The 17,211-nt window shown below is 51.7% G+C and overlaps 1 protein-coding gene across 1 annotated transcript in view; it reads left to right on the forward strand.

Annotated features, from left to right (window-relative positions):
* Positions 1 to 4,806, forward strand: part of ARL3 (ARF like GTPase 3) — a 28,268-nt gene extending 23,462 nt beyond the window's left edge. The window contains exon 6 of the mRNA XM_074373706.1: positions 4,528 to 4,806. Within this exon, the coding sequence (XP_074229807.1) occupies positions 4,528 to 4,575 (48 nt within the window). The 3' untranslated portion in view covers positions 4,576 to 4,806. The remainder of the gene's footprint in view (positions 1 to 4,527) is intronic.
* The last annotated feature ends 12,405 nt before the right edge of the window (positions 4,807 to 17,211 follow it).

The raw sequence follows: 17,211 nt of genomic DNA on the forward strand, positions 1-17,211 counted from the left end.
TACAGCCAGAAAAAGGTGTAGAGAAATCAATCCATCCTCCACCTGCAGACCTGAATGCAAACCCCAAACCACAGCTCTCCTCGGCTGTTGTAGTTTCAGGTGTTTGAAGACATCGCCTCTGTAAAACATGGCATGTGTGTGTTTAATTAAAGTTACACTGCATTAGAATTTCCTTTCAAAGCAGAGATCAGCAGTTTCAACCCCATCTCTAGCCTTAGTCATAACAGAGACCTGCCTACCCGGAGAGCTTTGAGCTAGTGGAAGGTTCTCCTGGGTATCACTCTCCATGCCCCCAACCTCGTGCCCGTCCTCTTTTCACATCCCTCCCACATCCCCTTTCTTCCTTCTCCAAGCAGGAGCGAGGATCCGGCTCACAGAGGTTTCACCTGCATGCAGAGCACCTCCAGCAGGCTGAGCCCGTAGGTGTGAGCTGTACTTCAGAGTGCCCTGCAGATGAACCCAAAACATGCACTAGCCCAGGTCTTGTTTTGTTTCTTCCTCCTCGATCCAGGGGACTTTTCCCTTAATATGTCAACAGAATTTCGGTATTTTTTTTAAATGACATTTACAACTTCTTTCTAGGCCTGGCATCAGTTATTTTTGACTCCAAGTGTGCATGGAACTGCTTATCTTCAAGTCAGACCTCGGGTTTATTTTTAAATTTTCAAACCTCTCTGTAGACTAAGAAAGGAAGCTTGGGACATGCGATTTTGCTACCTCTCTGGTGTAGCGCCCTTTGTCACCAGAAAAAGTATTCATAGCAGGCAGTATTTTATGTATGCTGCCTCCAAGCTGCTCCTTGACCCAGAGGCCCAGTGGCACAATGGGATAGGCTGCATTGCTCAGCAAGGGCCTGAGCTCCTTCGTCTTAAAGCAATTACTAGTGTGACGGTGTAGTCCTCCTGGCATTAAAAACCAGGCCCACCCAACCATGGCTGCCACTGCTTCCTTCCAGCCATCGAGTAGTGATGGATACTTTGCAGAGAGATCAGATTAAAAGAAGTGCAATCAGAGACCACTCTTCCCATAGAAAGGGCATCGTGCCTTTAATCCTGGAGCATAGAGACCTGTGATTAGTAGGTTTCCACCCATATGGTTAGGGGCTGCCTTATATTTTTCCCAGTGGTTGGTAAGGAATGATATCATGACATGGTAAAATGTATTGCCTCTCCAAGAGGCCAAACAGAGCTCAGTATTTGAGGTTCAGTGTCTCTCCTTAGTTGCTGTTATTGAATTGAAGCTAATCAATTCAAATTAAGTTTCAGCAAGCGTGGTCAGGGGGAAGTGTGGTGGAGGAAGAAAGGGAGGACTGCTCATGCCATATGGCATAAGATTGTCACCCCCATGATGAAAAAATGTGCAGAAATTTGGTCAAACCAGTTTTTGACAGTAAAAGTTCAACCATTAAACAAACCTATGAGTTCATTTCCTTCTTTGGAGAAAGAGCAGTAACCTACTTCAAGTAAACAATTACCTTTTCTCAGTCATCTGTTTTAAAAAATCAAAGCCTTACCAATTAAGGTCAGAGTGATGTGGCTGCTGATTTAAACTTGAGAAGCAGAGGGTTCTTCCTCTTGCGGTGTTGTCTCTAAATGTAGAGCTTCCATGTACAGCTGGAGGTGGTGGGCTTGCAGAGTGTTAATATGCTGGGATCACGCAGCGAGGGAAATCTGCAGGTTCCCACGTGCACAGATACCTTGCAGCCCCCAGAATCTTGAGGGTTGAGTGGCCAGAAACAGCCTCTGCCACCTTCAGAGCTGTGGCAAAGCCACACGGGGTGCTTGGCTGGGGCTGCTCCATCTCATGCCCCTATATTCAGCTGGAAGTCATGAGGCAGAAAAAGCTAGAATTGCTCCCTTGGCTAGCTCAAGGGCCATCCCCAGCTCCTGTTTAAGCTTGAGACAGAGCGCCTCCCTCTGGCACTTGCCCGCAGACACTGAGAAATGGTCAGTGGTTAAAGAGTGTGGATGCTGGAGCTAGGTTGCCTGGGTTCACAGCCCGCCTCTGCCACGCACTGTTCTGTGCCCCCATTTCCTCATCCCTAATGTGGAAATTTTGGTAGTACTTACTTCACTGGCTTGTTACAAGGATTAATTTAAAAGATAGAAATTAAATGTCTACTGCAGGCCAGCCACCTGGCTAAGTGCTATAAACACCTCAAGCCAGTCCGACATGCACCCTCCCCTCAGGGATCTTGGACAGCACTGTTATCTTTCCTTGACAGTGGGCACCTTGGCACGGCTTGTGCTTGATTTGATTGAAGAGGTAACAGCCTCCCCTCTCCCCGCTGAATACTGCCTCCCAGACCCCTCTCACCTCCAGCTCAGGTCCTCCTCTGGGTAGGAACAGGAAATGCACAACTCCCCAGCCTCCAAACACTTTAGATCAGGGCGAGGGCGGCCTCCCTGAGCCAGAGCAGCGTAACTCTCCCTGTGTGGAGTGCCCCAACCCCCCCACACACACCCCCACCCCACCCCACCCCCAGGTGGCAGGTGAGCTGGTGGGACCTGCCTCTGAGCGCCCTCTGCTGGCAGGACTGGCTGGAGGGCTTTGCCACCTTGGCCCACACAGACATCTGGAGGACACGGCCAGCCACTCAGCAGGGCTCCCCCATTTAAATCCCCTCTGCCTCAGTGACAGATACCCAGGAGAGAGCGGCCCCTCACCCTCCACGTTCTGCTGGGTTCCTGCAGCTGAGTAAATATTTTTCTTATCTCTTTGAATGCATTCATGTTCAGTTACATATAATAAAAGAAACCCACCCCCCTCTATAATCAGCCATAAAACAAGGGTAAAACCGGTATTCACATAGCTTGGGAACACAACTCTTGATTTCTGTGAGATGATTTGATAACATATTGCAAGTCTCTATAGAGGAGAAAATCTTGAGGTATGCACCTTTGATGGTGTTTGTGCGGGTTCCTGAAGATGGACAGTGCTACATAAGTGCTGAGCTATTCAGTTTCGAAGGCAAAGAGAAGATGGTTATCTTATTCATCCCTCCTTTATTTGTAAAATCTTTTTTACCTCCTGGCCGGTGATCATTTTTTTTTCCTAGAAACCAATTAGCTCCTAGAATTAAACATGTTTCTCTTTAAATTAATCCTTTTCATAAGATGGTTGCAAAATTGGCCTCAGCTTTTCAGAGTAAGTAGCTGACCCAGTTGTAATTGGAGATGCATTCAGAGTCCACCTTCTCCCACCACAGCCTTCCCCCACCCTCGTCCCCACTGCTGCCAGGTGCTGTCCACCTTTGTGCCTTCGGCCCTGGCCAGCCTCTTCTTGGCACGTGCTCTAAGGTCTGCTCCAGGACAGCCATCAGATTATCTGGTTTTCCTGCCCAAGTGCTCCGATGGCACCTGGCGGAGTTTTAATCACTGTAAATTCAGGTTATGATCAGATTAGCCAGGAGATAGTATGCCTGCTAGATGTATTGTTTATGGGATTAATGCTCCGAATGGCCGAGGGTGTCAGCTGATATTTATTACTTTAAGCTGTCTCAGCTGTTCAGGTTCAACAACCAGCTCCCTGGTCACAGGAAATGCGGGGCTCTGAATGTCATGTACGCCTTGAAATGTGCAAATGTGACAGGGACTCCAGCGAGCGTGTGTGACAGATGCAGGGGGAAAGGGGTGTGTTGCAGGAGCCTCCTTTGGTTTTGTTCTGGGCTTCTGAGAACTCCACACACCCCTGGAGGTTGGATGGACTGTGGGGAAAGGGTGAGCATTTGGGATGGCTCCAAAGGGGGTTGAAGAGGAGGTCATCTCTGGCAGGCCTGGCATCCATGAACAGTCATGCCGCCTGCCGGGTGGCTGTAGGCATTGTATAGTTTTTACCTCTGTCCCTCTCCTCCCGCCTTCTAAGAGAGGACGCTTTCAAGGTCATTGTGCCTTTAAGGGAACCTCCCCCACAGCCCCTCTGTTTGGTAGTGCTTAAAGCTACAAGAATCAGGCCAGGCCCTTTTAAACCTTTCTGTGGGGCTGCACGAAGAGAAATAAATGTACATTGCCCCAGTGTGTGTGTAGTAACACACACTGCAGTTGGTTTGTTTTTCCAAAAAGAAATTTAATTTAGCCCAAGTGTACTCTGTCACACTGTAAACACACTGGGGCACCAGAAGGGTGGCTTATTGAATTTAATGCCCTAGCAAAGGTCAGCTTTTAGAAAAAGCCAAAAATGGCTGGAATCTGTCCTGATAGCTCCTCAATCAGGCCTTGGATCCAGGCAGACGTGTTTATTTTTTCAGAGGGAGTTCCTGAGGATCCATCTCAAGTTCAGGCATTGGACACTCCCCTTCCCTTCTCTCTCCCATGCTTTCAGTGGCCTCCCTCCTCCTCCTCCCCAGGATGCCACTGTCCCTGGTCACCCAGGTGGGCCCCTGGGGCAGGCAAGCCCCGCTGAGCTGGTGGCTGGGGAGGAGGACCCAGGACCCTCGCCAACTCCCCTCGCCCACTCCCCTCCAGGGCTGGAGTCTGTGGTGCCTTTCTTACAACTAACACTGCCTCTCTCTGCCCCTTTCCCTCAAAGGACGGCATGAACTGGGTCTGCAAAAATGTCAATGCAAAGAAGAAATAAAATCTAGACGAATGGAGATGCAGGAGCTGCGGGAGCTGAATTCTGTCCTGAAAAACACTAATTTGCTGCTTTCTGACCAAATGTTTTTCCATCTGTGTACAGCTACAGCTGTGTGAAGAGAGGGAACAACACAGTTTAAAAAGAATCCCCATTCCAGCAGTAGATTTAACTGATCTCTGAGGTTCAGTATCATTTTTCAAATAAAGGAATTATATTATTTCCTCTGCATAATTGAAATAGTATTAAATGTCTCAAAGCACATGATTAGAAAATGAGATCTTTTTAAATGAGCAAGAGATTGCATTGCAGTTTAGATAATTCCAGTGGGCTTTTTTTTCCCAAGGAAAAAAAGTGGGGGAAGGGGAGGAAGAGGAAGAAGCCAAGGTCATTTATTTCCTGACCTGTCCTTACATTTCCCCTCCATGGTGTTGAAACCAAGACAGTATTTGCTGGTGCTGGTCAGTGACTTACCAGGGCTGCAGCCTGTCCAGGCGGGACGCCGCTGCGGGGAAGGAGAGGAATAGCAGATGATTAAACCATCTTGTCATGCAGGTAGGAGATGGTGTATGTAATCTCACCCTTTGGAGAGGGAAAAAAAAAGCCTTTCTTGCAAACAAGTCACCACAGAAACATACCCCATTTCCAGCCCCCTCAGTCAGCCTCACAGGGAAGCAAATTCTTAGGACTTTTGACTGTAATGACATCTGGAATGTAAGGAGAGGTGGGAGGTTTAATTCCAGAAAAATTACAAGGTCCTTAAAAAGCCCTCACATGGAGGGCTCAGGCTAGCGTAAACAGGCTTTCTCCAGTTCAGTGGAGCAGTGAGCAGCCGACTCTGAGATTAGCTGGCTTCTCCACGGCCGTCCTATAGAAGGGATTTCTAAAGCTCAAAGAATTCTGTGTTTAAATGATCACAATAGGCCAGTGCTATCAGATTTTAAAAATAAATGCAGCTTTACCATGAACCTGCTCTACTGAGCAAAGCCAGGCAGATCGATTTGTAGAAGAGATCAATTTTTACAGTGCTGGCAACTCGGTGGTGTGGGCTGCTCACAGATGGAGAGGGTTTGCTGCTGGGAAGAGCGGGGCCATGCCCAGGGAAGCCAGTCACCCCAGCTGCTGGTCCCCTCTGCCTCTCTTCAGCAAAATGTGTCCTCTGTTGATTGACTGGAGAGGAATGGCAGGAGACTTCTCTTGCCCCATGTTGCGAAAAGAGCTTGTTTCCCTGAGCCTTAAGAAATCCCCGGCTTCAAACGTGGGAAATCTGGCCAGAGCATCCCTTGGCGCCTGAATTGAACTCTGTTCTGGTGCCTGAGCTCAGGGGTTTTCAGAGAATGAATAAGAGACTGTCTAGCGGCTGGTGGGTCCCAGGAGAGCAGCCGCCCTCTCATCCCGGGAGGTGGCCCTTCCCAAACCCACCAAGGTGTGTGAGCAGACTGAAAGGGTGACTCCACCCCCTGGCCCTCAGTACTCTGCCTTTCTGGACCAAGGTGTGCAGGTGAGGCTGAACCTTGACCTGCTTCAAAGGCGGTCTGGGGTGAAAATCATTAACAAGGCCAGACATGAAAAGGTGCCCTGGGGTGGATGTGGACAGACCTGTAAGGACTTGCAAAACAAAAGAAGGTGAGATTTTTTAAACCACTGAGCTGGTTGCTCCCCGCAGCCTCCTCTGGCTTGTCTGTCTTCACCCAGGCATCTGTCTTGCTTTGAAAGGAGGCAAAACAGAATTACAAGGAACCAGAAATCTCCCTTCTGTCAGGCTGGAAATGTGGCTCTAACACTTAAAAATGGTTTTTCCCTCCAAATAATGCACCAGGGATGTTATCTGAGGGGCAAAATGCCTGCTCTGAGGTCTGCAATTTGGGAACACTGTGATATGGAACTTGGACTTGGGCAGTAGATGGTCTGTGAAATATTTTTGTTCTTTTACCACCAACTTAGGGGGCTGTTTGAAAGGGCCCCCCAGAGCCTCGGCCAGCAGGCAGAAGCCACTTGCCCTCCTCTGATAACAGCCTCTGTGAATGTTCAGATTTGCTTCTCAGCTAAAGACACAGAGACATTGTGGATGTCACAGGCTTTCATCTTCCCTTTGAGCCCCACAGAACCCTCCTGGGGCTCACAGGGTAGATGAGAGAAGCCTGGAAAATGCAGAGTTTGAAAGCTCCCATTTGTAAAAACAAAATATTTCTAAAGTCCCCTTTCCTCTCCCCAGCCCCGCCTCAACCCCCCAGGGCCACAATCAGAGGACAGATTGGAAGCTAGAGAGGGGAGTCTGGATCTCTCATCCACCCCCCTCACCCTCCAGTGAGTCTTATTAGTGAGACCTGCCCTGGGCACGACTGCTTCTGAATGTGCCGGGGAGAGGCCTGGGGGCCAGAGGACAGGCAAGGCCTGGGACAGGGGCCCCAGGATGCGTGCTCAGACCAGTTGTGGGAAAAACTCCTTCCCCTCCCCTCTCCCCTCCTCCTGACCTACCCCGTGCGGCTCCTTCTGGCTGGATTCCCTGCGCCCAGGGCAGCACACCCTTCCCCTTCACTCTCCCTTGGTTGCTATGGAAACAAGGGTGTCATTGATGTGGGCTGAGCTGGGTAACATGTCTGCTGAGAGTCAGCGATTCTGTCGGCGGGTAGAAATGTGCCGGGGTTAAGGTCCGCAGCTCCCAAACTGCTGGAAGGACGCAGTCCTGCCCTCTCCCCTCCCTCGCTCTCACTTCTCTCTCTCCTGGCTTTTGACAAATTTCTTTATTCCCCTCTGGGCTAAAGCGGTGGCTATTTTTGCGCCACTCTGTGCCCCACCCTCACTGTCGGCCGCTCCTTATCCGGCCTGGCCTGGAGGGTGACACCATGTCACCCTCACCAGGATTTGTCCCTTGATTCCCGTCAGAGTTTGCTTTGATTTCTCTTTCCTTCTCAGGGGCCAGTTCTTACTTCCTTTTATTTTTAGCTCTGCACTCCATGTGGTTTCAGGGTTCAGTCTGATCCATCGAAAGCTTCTTTTTTTATAGTCCCTTTTGAGAATGATAATCAAAGGAAGGGACGTGGTATTTGGTCATGTGGAAAATTCAATGTATAATTTAGACGTCTGTCAAAAATCTGACAAATAAAATTTAGCTAAATCGAAGGAAGCCTGGACAGTGTGGTGTCCTTTGCCGGCGCTGGGAGAGGGGAGAGAGGAGGGGACTGCCATGTGCTTGTGCTTTCCCGGGTTAGCATCCCTCAAGGTGCTTCCTTTGGAAGAATGTAACTTACCACCACCGCTGACACAAAAAATAACCCTTTATTAAGTCCCTCCTACATACCAGACACTGCACATAGCTCATGGGGCAGTATTAGCCCCACTTCACAGTTGAGGAAACTGAGGCACGGGCCAGGGTTAAGGAATTTGCCCAAGATCACAGAGCCATTAGTGTGGGCGGGGCCGGGACCTGGGTCCAAAGGCTGCAGCAAGCTGCCCCCTCTGGAGACAAGACAATAATGGCCCATTTCTCAGCAGGCTCAGCCCCCAGCCTTCCAAGTTCACATCAGGGGTCTCCTCTCACCAGCACTGTTCCCTGGGAGTCCCTGTCCCAAGTATTGGGTATCCTCACAGCAGCACAACTGTGGATTTTGTACCATCCTGCACATACAGGAAAAAGGGAGACATTAGGGAAATTGGGACTGGCAAGAATATTGGCATTTACCTAGTACCCAGTACTGAATTTTTCTTTTAGGGAGGGTTCAGAGAGGGAAATAGACTTGTCCAAAGTCACACAGTAGAAGGCAGAGTGGGCTCTGGGCCAGGTCTCTGCCCTCTGGAGAAGCGCTTGTCTTCCCCTCTGGCAGCCTCACTGCCTGGAGACACATCAGCCCGGCTGGTCCCCAAGGGCCCACCTTTAAAGGCAAACTGTTGGCTGACTAGAGGGGAGCTCCAGGCAGGAAGAGAAAGTCTAGTGTTGCCAGAGAAAATGGCAGGACACTCAGTATAAACTTGAATTGCAAATAAACGAAGAATCATTTTTAATACAAGTCTATCCCATGCAATATTTAAGACATACTTATAATACTCCAAAAAAGTCACTGTTTATCTGAAATTCAAATTTAACTGGCCATCCCAGTTTTTGTTTTTGTTGTTTTGCTAAATCTGGCCACTCTACCCAGAATGCCCTGCACAATAAAGGGACAGTGTGATACAATTAAACTGTGGTCTCCCAGACCCAGAGGACTATCCCTGTACAACCGTAAATCAGCTCTGTGATCTTGAGCAAGTTGCTTACTTTCTTGAGTACTGCCTCTTCATCTGTGAAATGGGACTAAAGTTGTCAGGAAATTTAAAGAGATTTAATGTAAATAAAGGTAGACATAAGGCAATAGCTAGCACATAGTAGAGACACTGCGCCTCAGTTTCTAACCTGTAAAATGAGGTAATCATCTACCTTGCGGAGTTCTCCTGATGATATGGATGTCTAGTGCAGAGTAGCTACTAAGTCATTGGTAGCTGTTACAAGAACTCAGAAACCTAGAATCCAGGCTCCCAAGACCTCTGCCCACCCACCTCCCCTCCCACGTGGCTCTCTAAGTTTCAAGGCAACAAGCAGTCAGCCAGCAGCCTTTCTGGAGGTGCTGGCAGCCCCTTCCTCTCTCCAGGGCTCCCAGGGCCACCCCAGCCACACCTCCTGCAATTAGATTTGTAAGTGGGAACAGGCTTTTGTCAGAGGCTCCTGATTGGCTCCGGGCAAAAACACAGTTTAGCACTCAGTGAAGCTGCATTTTAGGGCCTCTGTCTCTCTCTCCCTCTTCTCCCCCCTAATTGCAATCTGTTCAGTAATTTCCTTTTCCAACACTGCAGAACACAGAGAAGCTGCAGCACCAGGAGCCAGGCAGGGAGGAGGGAGCGAGAGCTCCTGCTTCCTGCAGTGAATCTGCTGGTCCAGCACCATGTTGGGTGTGTGTGTGTGTGTGTGTGTGTGTGTGTGTGTCCAGAACCAGCCACACACAGGCATGTGGTGATACAGCCAATAACCCAGCCCTGCAGGGTCAGATCAGGGCGCCCACTTGTACCAGGCACTTCGCAATTACTATTTATTTAATCCTTGTAACAACGTTACTAACTGTAGATGTTATCTTTCACTTTGGGGGATAGGGCTCACAGAATTGGAATCACCTGCTCAAGATCACGCCAGAAGAATGGGCTGGAGCCAGGAGTTTCACCCAGGCCTGTTCGACTGCTAGGCCCCCAGTTCATATCATGATACCTTTTTGGCTCTTGGCTTCTGAGCTCAAAAAAGGAGCTGAGGAATCCTCCTGCAGAAAGGAGCAGGGAGAGTTTTCTTTTTCCAGAGTGAATAGCAGTGTCCCAGGGACAAAAATCCTTTGCTAAAGAAATGAAATATTAATGACAGAAATGCAGAGAGCAAGCTGAGTCAGGGAGGGGCCTGGTTTCTGAGAGAACTTGCGGGGATACCTGAAGCTGAGAACTGCAAAGGTTGGGGGCAGAAGTACCATTTAGCTCAGCAAACTGCTACACCTGTTAGTCATTCCCTGATTCGATCCCTTAAGTAGCCCTAGGAGATTCCTATCTCTTTCCCAGCTGAGGAAATCAAGGCTCTCTAAGGTTGTCACTTGCCTAGAACCACACAGCTAAGAAATGGCTGAACTGGGATTCCCGTCAGCTAGAAAGACCATTTTTCTCCATGGCACCATCTTGACTGAACACAGGGAACTGCTGGGAGCAGTGGGGGATCAGGGCTCCAGGAAACCAGGCCAGAGGCCTACCTCTTTTCTCTCACCTCGCCACTAGCCTCTCCAGGATCCACAAGACCCTTCTTCCTCAGAGCCCAGAGGTGGCTGCTGCTCTGGAGGCCACCAGCAGAGGGGGCAGGTGGTGTCCGGCCCCGCCCTAACAACAAAGGAAAGAGGCCAGGGAGGTTGTCTCCCTTTGGGCCCTGGCCTGGCATCGGCTGCCTCTGTTCTCCCCCCAGGGCTCTGCAGCCCCCATCCAGTGCCCTGGCCCAAAATGGAGGATGGGGCAGCCCTCCCAGGAGCCCACTTAGACCATTGGAGGGGCAAGAGAAAGGTCTGACTGCAGTCACACACCCACATGGTCCGCCCCATCTTTCTTTGCCTTATTAACAGAATGCATGTTCCTGAGACTGGACAGGCCCGTCACCTGGACCACTGCTGACCCATATGGGAGAGGATGCCCCTCACCAGCAGCAAGCCTCGGCACTAGCTGAGGGCCTCCCAGCCAGGTGCCCTTAAGTGGGGCCAAGCTGCCCAGCCATACTTGGGGTCCCCGGCCTGGGCCATCAGCCACACCCCTCCGCAGGCCTGGCTCTCAACACTCACCCCCCCTCAACCCAGTCCCCAGTCCCACCTGGACGACCTGCTCAGGAGAGCTGGAGCCCACCAGCCTCCCTTTCTCAGCCTTCCTCGCTGCCAAGAAGTCAGAATCCTGTGAAACTGTGCTGGCACATCACTCCCACACCCCTTAGAAGATTGGGACTTCCCTGGGGCCTCCAGAGGACAGGGCGGAAACACTTTTACTGCCTGGATGCTAAAGATGGCATTTGGAGAGAAAGCGGCAAGGAACTTTGGTTTGTAAGAAACAGCCCATCCTGGGGCCAATACAGCCCAACTCTTCCCTCAGTTCCCCCATCTCTGGTGGGGATTTAGCCTGGATTTCATCCTGACTCACTCCCTAGGCCCCTTTCCCACCCTGAGACCTTCAGATATGCCAGAGCAGCAAGTTGGGAGGAAGGAAAAGCAGGAGGAAGGGGCATTCAGGGGCTGAGATGCTGATCCAGGCAGGGGGGAGGTGTCTGCACAGCTGCAAGCAGCCCCCCTACCCCCAGTCTGTGAATGGGCACATCACCCCCTCCCGCCCGCCTGCCACCGCTCCTGAAACAGTTGGTCCTAATGAGCGCAAAAGCAGGCAGGGCAGCTGTGTGCATTATCCATATGCATGGGGAGGTGTATATTTATCCTCACGGCCCACCCCACCCTGCAGCTGCTGCCAGCCCCTATGCCAGGAGGGTGAATGGGCACGGGCGCCCAGGCTGCTCGGGGCCCTGGGCCTCCTCTCCTTCCAGCCCTCCCTCCCCAGCCCACACCCACAGCCTTCACTTGACCCATTTTGGAGGCAGAAGTTGGTGTGTGTGTTTGAGAGAGAGAGAGAGAGAATGAGAGTGTACACATCATTTCCCCAGTTGGTGCTTTTGATTTCCTCTGAAGTATCTTGATTGCGGACGTACAATGGCATCTCGCCGCCAGTGCTCCCTCAGCAGCTTCTGGCTCTGCACCGCCTCCTCCCCGGGGCCGGGGTTTTCTGCTGACTCCGGGGCCCATAGCTGGCTGGCGGAGAAGGAGCAGGTCTGATCCCGGCTTCCATCCCTTGGCCTGAGCAGCAGGACCTGGAGGCCTAGCCACAGTGCTTCCTGCTCCTTGGGCCAGGGCCAACCTGCACCCCGACCCCCCACCTTCTCTCACTTGGATCTCCTGCTGTCTCCTAGCTGGTTCCCTTGTCCCCCACTGCCTGGCCGTTCACCCCCTTCGTGTTCAGAGCCATTGTTCGAGAACACAGTTCCCTTGCTCAGATGCCTTCGGAAGCTCCGCTGCTGTGGGACACTCAGGGCCAAACTGTTTATCCTGTTATTCAAGGCCCCCCTGACCTGACCTCAAACTTCTTTTATAGACCTGTCAGTCATGGGCTCTCACACACACCCTGAGCTTCAGATGAGCTATCCTTGCTGTCCCCCTACGTAATTCCCACAATTTTATTTCCACATCTGTGCTCGTAGCAACCTCCTCCCTAGGAGTCTGCCCCCTCTTTTGTGTTTTGCTTACCTCTCCTTTAGAGCATGATTCGAGTCCCACCTCCCCAGGAAGATGGCTAGGTGACTCTCAGAGCCCTGACAGCCGAGGCATGTGGCATTCATTCATTCACCCATCATTCATTCACTCAACAAATATCTCTTGAGCAGAAGCAGAGTGCCTACAATGCCCCATGTCCTGGCCTGTTCACTCCTGCTTTTCTGACCTCATCACTCCCTGCTCTGCCCCTCACCCACCTTCCCAGACACTCACCCCCTTGCTGTTCCTGAAACAGGCATCTTCTGCCTCCAGCCTTGGTGGCTATTCCCTCTACCTGGAACACTCTTGCTCTAAATATCCCCAGATCTTGCCTCCTCATTCTTGAAATCTCCGCTGAATGTCACCTTCTCAGCAAAGCCTTCCCTGACCACTTCCATATATAAAAACTGCCATGCCCCCTCACCACGCTTTACTTTCCTTCATATTACTGATCACCAACTCACAATTATTGATTTATTGTTTGTCAGCTGTCTCTTCCGCACTAAGTTAGTAGCTCCAAGAGGGCAGAGTTTGTATGTTTTATTCATTGGGGGATCCCCAATATTAGAATAGAGCCCAGCATCAGAAGGACCTCAATAATTATTAGTTGAATGAATGAGTGAATGAATGAAACAGGCACTGTCTTAGGTTCTGAAAAATCAATGACTAACATTTCATGTCCTCCTGGGATGCACAGGCTGCTTGGACACATAAGCTATGCAGCTTGTAACCTGACATGTAAATCATTAGTTAAAATACCAAGTGAGAGCGCTAAGTGCACGGGAGTGTGGTTGGTCCAAAGGAACACAAATGCTGGGATAGCTATCAGTCCCCAAAAGCAGCCTATGCCAGCACCAGACCTGGCATTTCACATGCATCATTCATTACTCCCTGCCTGGAGAGGGTGGGGAGGGACGCACAGGGGAGGTGAGACTTGGAGGCTAGGTAGACACTTCAGGCAAAGGATGAGTAGAGCTGCTGGGGCATGGAACCACTGCTGGAGGACTGACTCTAAGCGCATGAGTTGATGGGTGCAACCCAGGCAGCTGCAGCTGGAGGGGATGGTATTTGGTGTGGCTGGAGAGGCCCTATCCATTAGGGCCTGAGCCACCCATTTTCTCAGGGCCCTGCAGCAGGCACACACATGGAGAGTGTCTGATGACAACATCCAATTCACAGGCAGCCGGGACATCCATGTCAAGTGACTCATTGCCATTTTTTCCAGGGGGACTAGAAGTGCACACCACCCTTAACGCTTGGTCCTTGGAAGCCTGCTCCCTCCTTCCACTTCTTACCTGCAATCCTGAGATGCCTGTGCCACCTCTAGGGCCCACTCTACCAGCTGTTGGAAACTCTGCCACATCCCACCCAACATGTCATCCTCTTCTTGCCTCAATGTAAACAGTGAGAAATAACCTATAGCACTGAGCAGATGGGTTCCCTCTCAAGGAAGATCCAATTATTGAAGAAGATCTAGTGTAAGGAGAAGTCATAAATATCCCAGTTTGCTGTAGTTGAGAGGAATTAACCACACAGCAATTAAAGAAAACTGGTTGCCTGTGGAGGAGGCATTCAGATTCCCAGTGCAGAACTCTGGGGTAAGTCCGTTGCCAAGTCCTTGCCAGGGACAGGGGATTTTAGGGAAGAAGCCCTCAGCTCTTAAAGGCCTCCCTCACTCAGGGGGTGTGATTCTCATACACCAGAGAATATGGTAGAGGCCAAAACTCTACCCACCAGATTTCTGCTTGTTATTTGTAGGAGCTTTCATTGTGGAAGGGGTGTCTTGAGGCTGTAAGTTCTCTGTTACTGGAGGAATTCAAGCAGAGAGTGAATACATCCTCCCCTGGAAGGGAAAGAAACCTCTGGGTGTAGGCAGACAGGGTAGAGTGTTGAGGGAAGAAAGACTTGGAAGGAAGAAGCTGATGTTCTTAAGGCCAGACTCCCCCTGGGCCTGGTCTATAACCTCTCACCAGGAGCCCCAACCCTAGCTGCCTCTGTCCCACACTCGGAACTATTTTCTATTCCCCTCAGCCTCCAATGAAGTTTCTGGACTCTTAGCCATGAATCCCAGGTCCTTGCCCCAGCACTTTTGCGCAGAGTATAGGGAAGGGGCAATCCAAGAGTGCCCTCTATTTTTTTTTCTTGCCCCTTTAACTGGAAGAAACAGGACTCAGAGGGTTCTAAAACCAGCACCAGGATCCTAGGTTCTAGAGACCACTGTTTCTAAAGCATCTCCAGGGAAGAGTTTCCCAAATCATGTAGGGAGAGCCTCACTTTAGAAGAGGGGCTGAGTGTGGTGAGCTCTGTCCAGGGATACCCAGGAATCAATTTTCTTTCTCTCTTTACCCCACAGCCCCCCTTTCTTTGTAGGCCTAGAGCACTGGGTTGGGGAAGGACATGTCCTAGACCCTCCCCTCCCTACACCCCAAGTTTACAGCAGGCAGAGGTGGGATGGGCTAGGAAATCCCCCAAGGGGCCAGGTCTAGTCCTGAAAGTGTTTATGGGTTCTCCCCCACCCTCAGATGGGACAAAATGAAGGTGTTGGAGGAAAGGGCATGGTGACAACCATGGGGTCCGAGTGGGTGGATGTGAACAGGGCCTGGAAGAACCCAGAAATGAGGTTAGAACGTGGGGTCTCTGCCTCCAGTGAGGGCTCTGGGGCGCTGACTCACTGGCCTCACTGTTCAGGGTGTTTCCGGCTGCCCCACCCGCCTCCCCGCCCCCAGGGTGCCCTTTGAAGTCGGGAGGGGGCTTTGATCTGGGGTCTACCCCGTTCTCAGTTGGCCTGGCCAGATGCGATGGGGGAGGGGCAGAGGAGCTGGCCATGCCCCCAGGCCTCGCCCTCCTCCAGCCTCCTTGCACCTCCTCCTGGGCACTGAGGCTGTTTCCGGCTGTTGCAGGAGACACCCCAGCCCACCCCCACCCCACGACTTGCAGCTGTTCCCCAGCTGCCCGGCCCCACCCCAAAGACAGCTGGGAGAGAGGCTGGGGGCGGGGAGCGGGGCGCAGCTGCTCGGCTCCGGGGCTGGGACCGGGGAGGGGAGGACAGTGACATGAAAGAGCTCGGGCAGTAGGGGTGACGGAGAGGAAACCCCCCGGCGGTCGCCTCCCAGCGGGCTCCACACATCTGGGCCGAGTCCGTGGGGTGGGAGCTGCGCTCCTGACACCCAGCCCTGCCCCCAAAGGGGAGAAGTGATCGCCTCCCTGGGAAGGCGGGAGGTAACTGCCTAGGGGGTGAAAGCTGGTACCTCAGGGTCTGAGCGGTTAGCGGAGGGAGACACAAGGTGTGCCTGTGAATGTGAAAGGTGCACACCAGTGCAGGGAGTGGAAGGCCCCCTACATCTTCTCCAGCCCACCCTGTGTCCTGGGGCAGCTCCAGCTTTATGGGCCTCCTTTGCTCCTGACCCTTTTGGGAAGTGGGTGACAGCTGCTCCTGCAAAGCCAGGGACAGCTGGGTGGCTGAGGACAGCTGGATGGGATAAGAGTCTTCCAGTTTCCCTGGCTGCCCAGCCACCCCAGGCCATATTCCGTACAACTGGCTACTTGGCCTATAGCCTGTGTGCCCATGTGTCTAATTGCTGGGGTGCGCTTTCAGAGCTGGGGCCTGGTGGGGTTCAAGTCCATCCCGCTCCCACCAGTCTCCCCTCCAAATCCCAGTCGCATTGATACACCTGGAGGAAGAATGTCTCCCATCAGATAAAATAAAACTAGGCCAAGTGGAAAAGAAATTGGGCAGCTTTTTGCTTGGCTCCCAACTCTTGGCACAGAAGATGTCCCAGGGTTCCTGACAACCAGAGAAAGGAACAGTGAGACAGGGCAGATATGAATGGAGTTTAATGTCTATCTGTCCACCAGCACCTGCCCCCAGGCATCCTTCCACCCCGGGCTGGCTGGAGGGGCGCTGTGCTCCAGCCATCTGCCTCCCCTCAAGAGCCCCAAACAGGTGCAGGGGAAGAGAAGGGGGTAGGCCAGCTGTTGTCATCCTGCCCCTGGCTCTGGCTCCCTGCCAAAGTGGGAAAGGAGAAGCAATGAAGCAAGGGTCCACCTGCCCCACACTGAGTCATTCTCTATTCTACAGGATGGCAGGACAGAGACAATTAGCAAGACCAAGACTTTGGTCTGGCCAGCCTAACTGGCCAAGGGACATGGACTGACTGTGTCCTCCAGCTTGGGTCCATATTTTTCTGAGAAGAGGGGTGACTAGGAGTCAGTGAGGTTTGGACCCCTGGCACAGGACTTACCCACAGCTCCCTGTCTTGCTCTAGTTTTCCTGGGGCGGGGGGCGTTCAGGTCCTCATTCTACCCAGACAAGGGGAAAGAGAACTAGGCACCCAGTAAAGGTTGCCCTCCTACTAGTAGGGAAGGGCACAGGACACTTTACACATAAGCTGATCAATAGTGTTAGGCAACAAACCAGGGATCTTTTTTAAAAGATCAGCTCCCCCTACCTCACCCTTGCTAATAGAGGGTGTAGTATGTCCCAGCCCCTCCTTCTACCCCAGGGGGTCCTATGACAAGCAGGTGCCTGTCCAGTCTCTCAAGGCAGCACTTCTCAAACTCCAGGATGTGTCAGAAATACCAGGGATTAAATGCATTTAAAATGCAGATTCCTGGGCCCTCAGTGATCCCCACTAAGTCCAAGCAGGGCCCCAGGAATTGGCCCTTTTAACAGGCTTCCAGACATGCCAGAGACTTCAAGAAGCTCTGTCGGCACAGGGGATGAGGGTAGGATGTCTTTTTCACCTTGCTACCCTACCTCCACGCCTCCAGAGCCTAAGATTTTCCCACCTACTCTTCCTCCAGGATCAGG

Source organism: Camelus bactrianus, chromosome 11 (genome assembly GCF_048773025.1).
Source record: "Camelus bactrianus isolate YW-2024 breed Bactrian camel chromosome 11, ASM4877302v1, whole genome shotgun sequence".
Lineage (NCBI taxonomy): Eukaryota > Metazoa > Chordata > Mammalia > Artiodactyla > Camelidae > Camelus > Camelus bactrianus.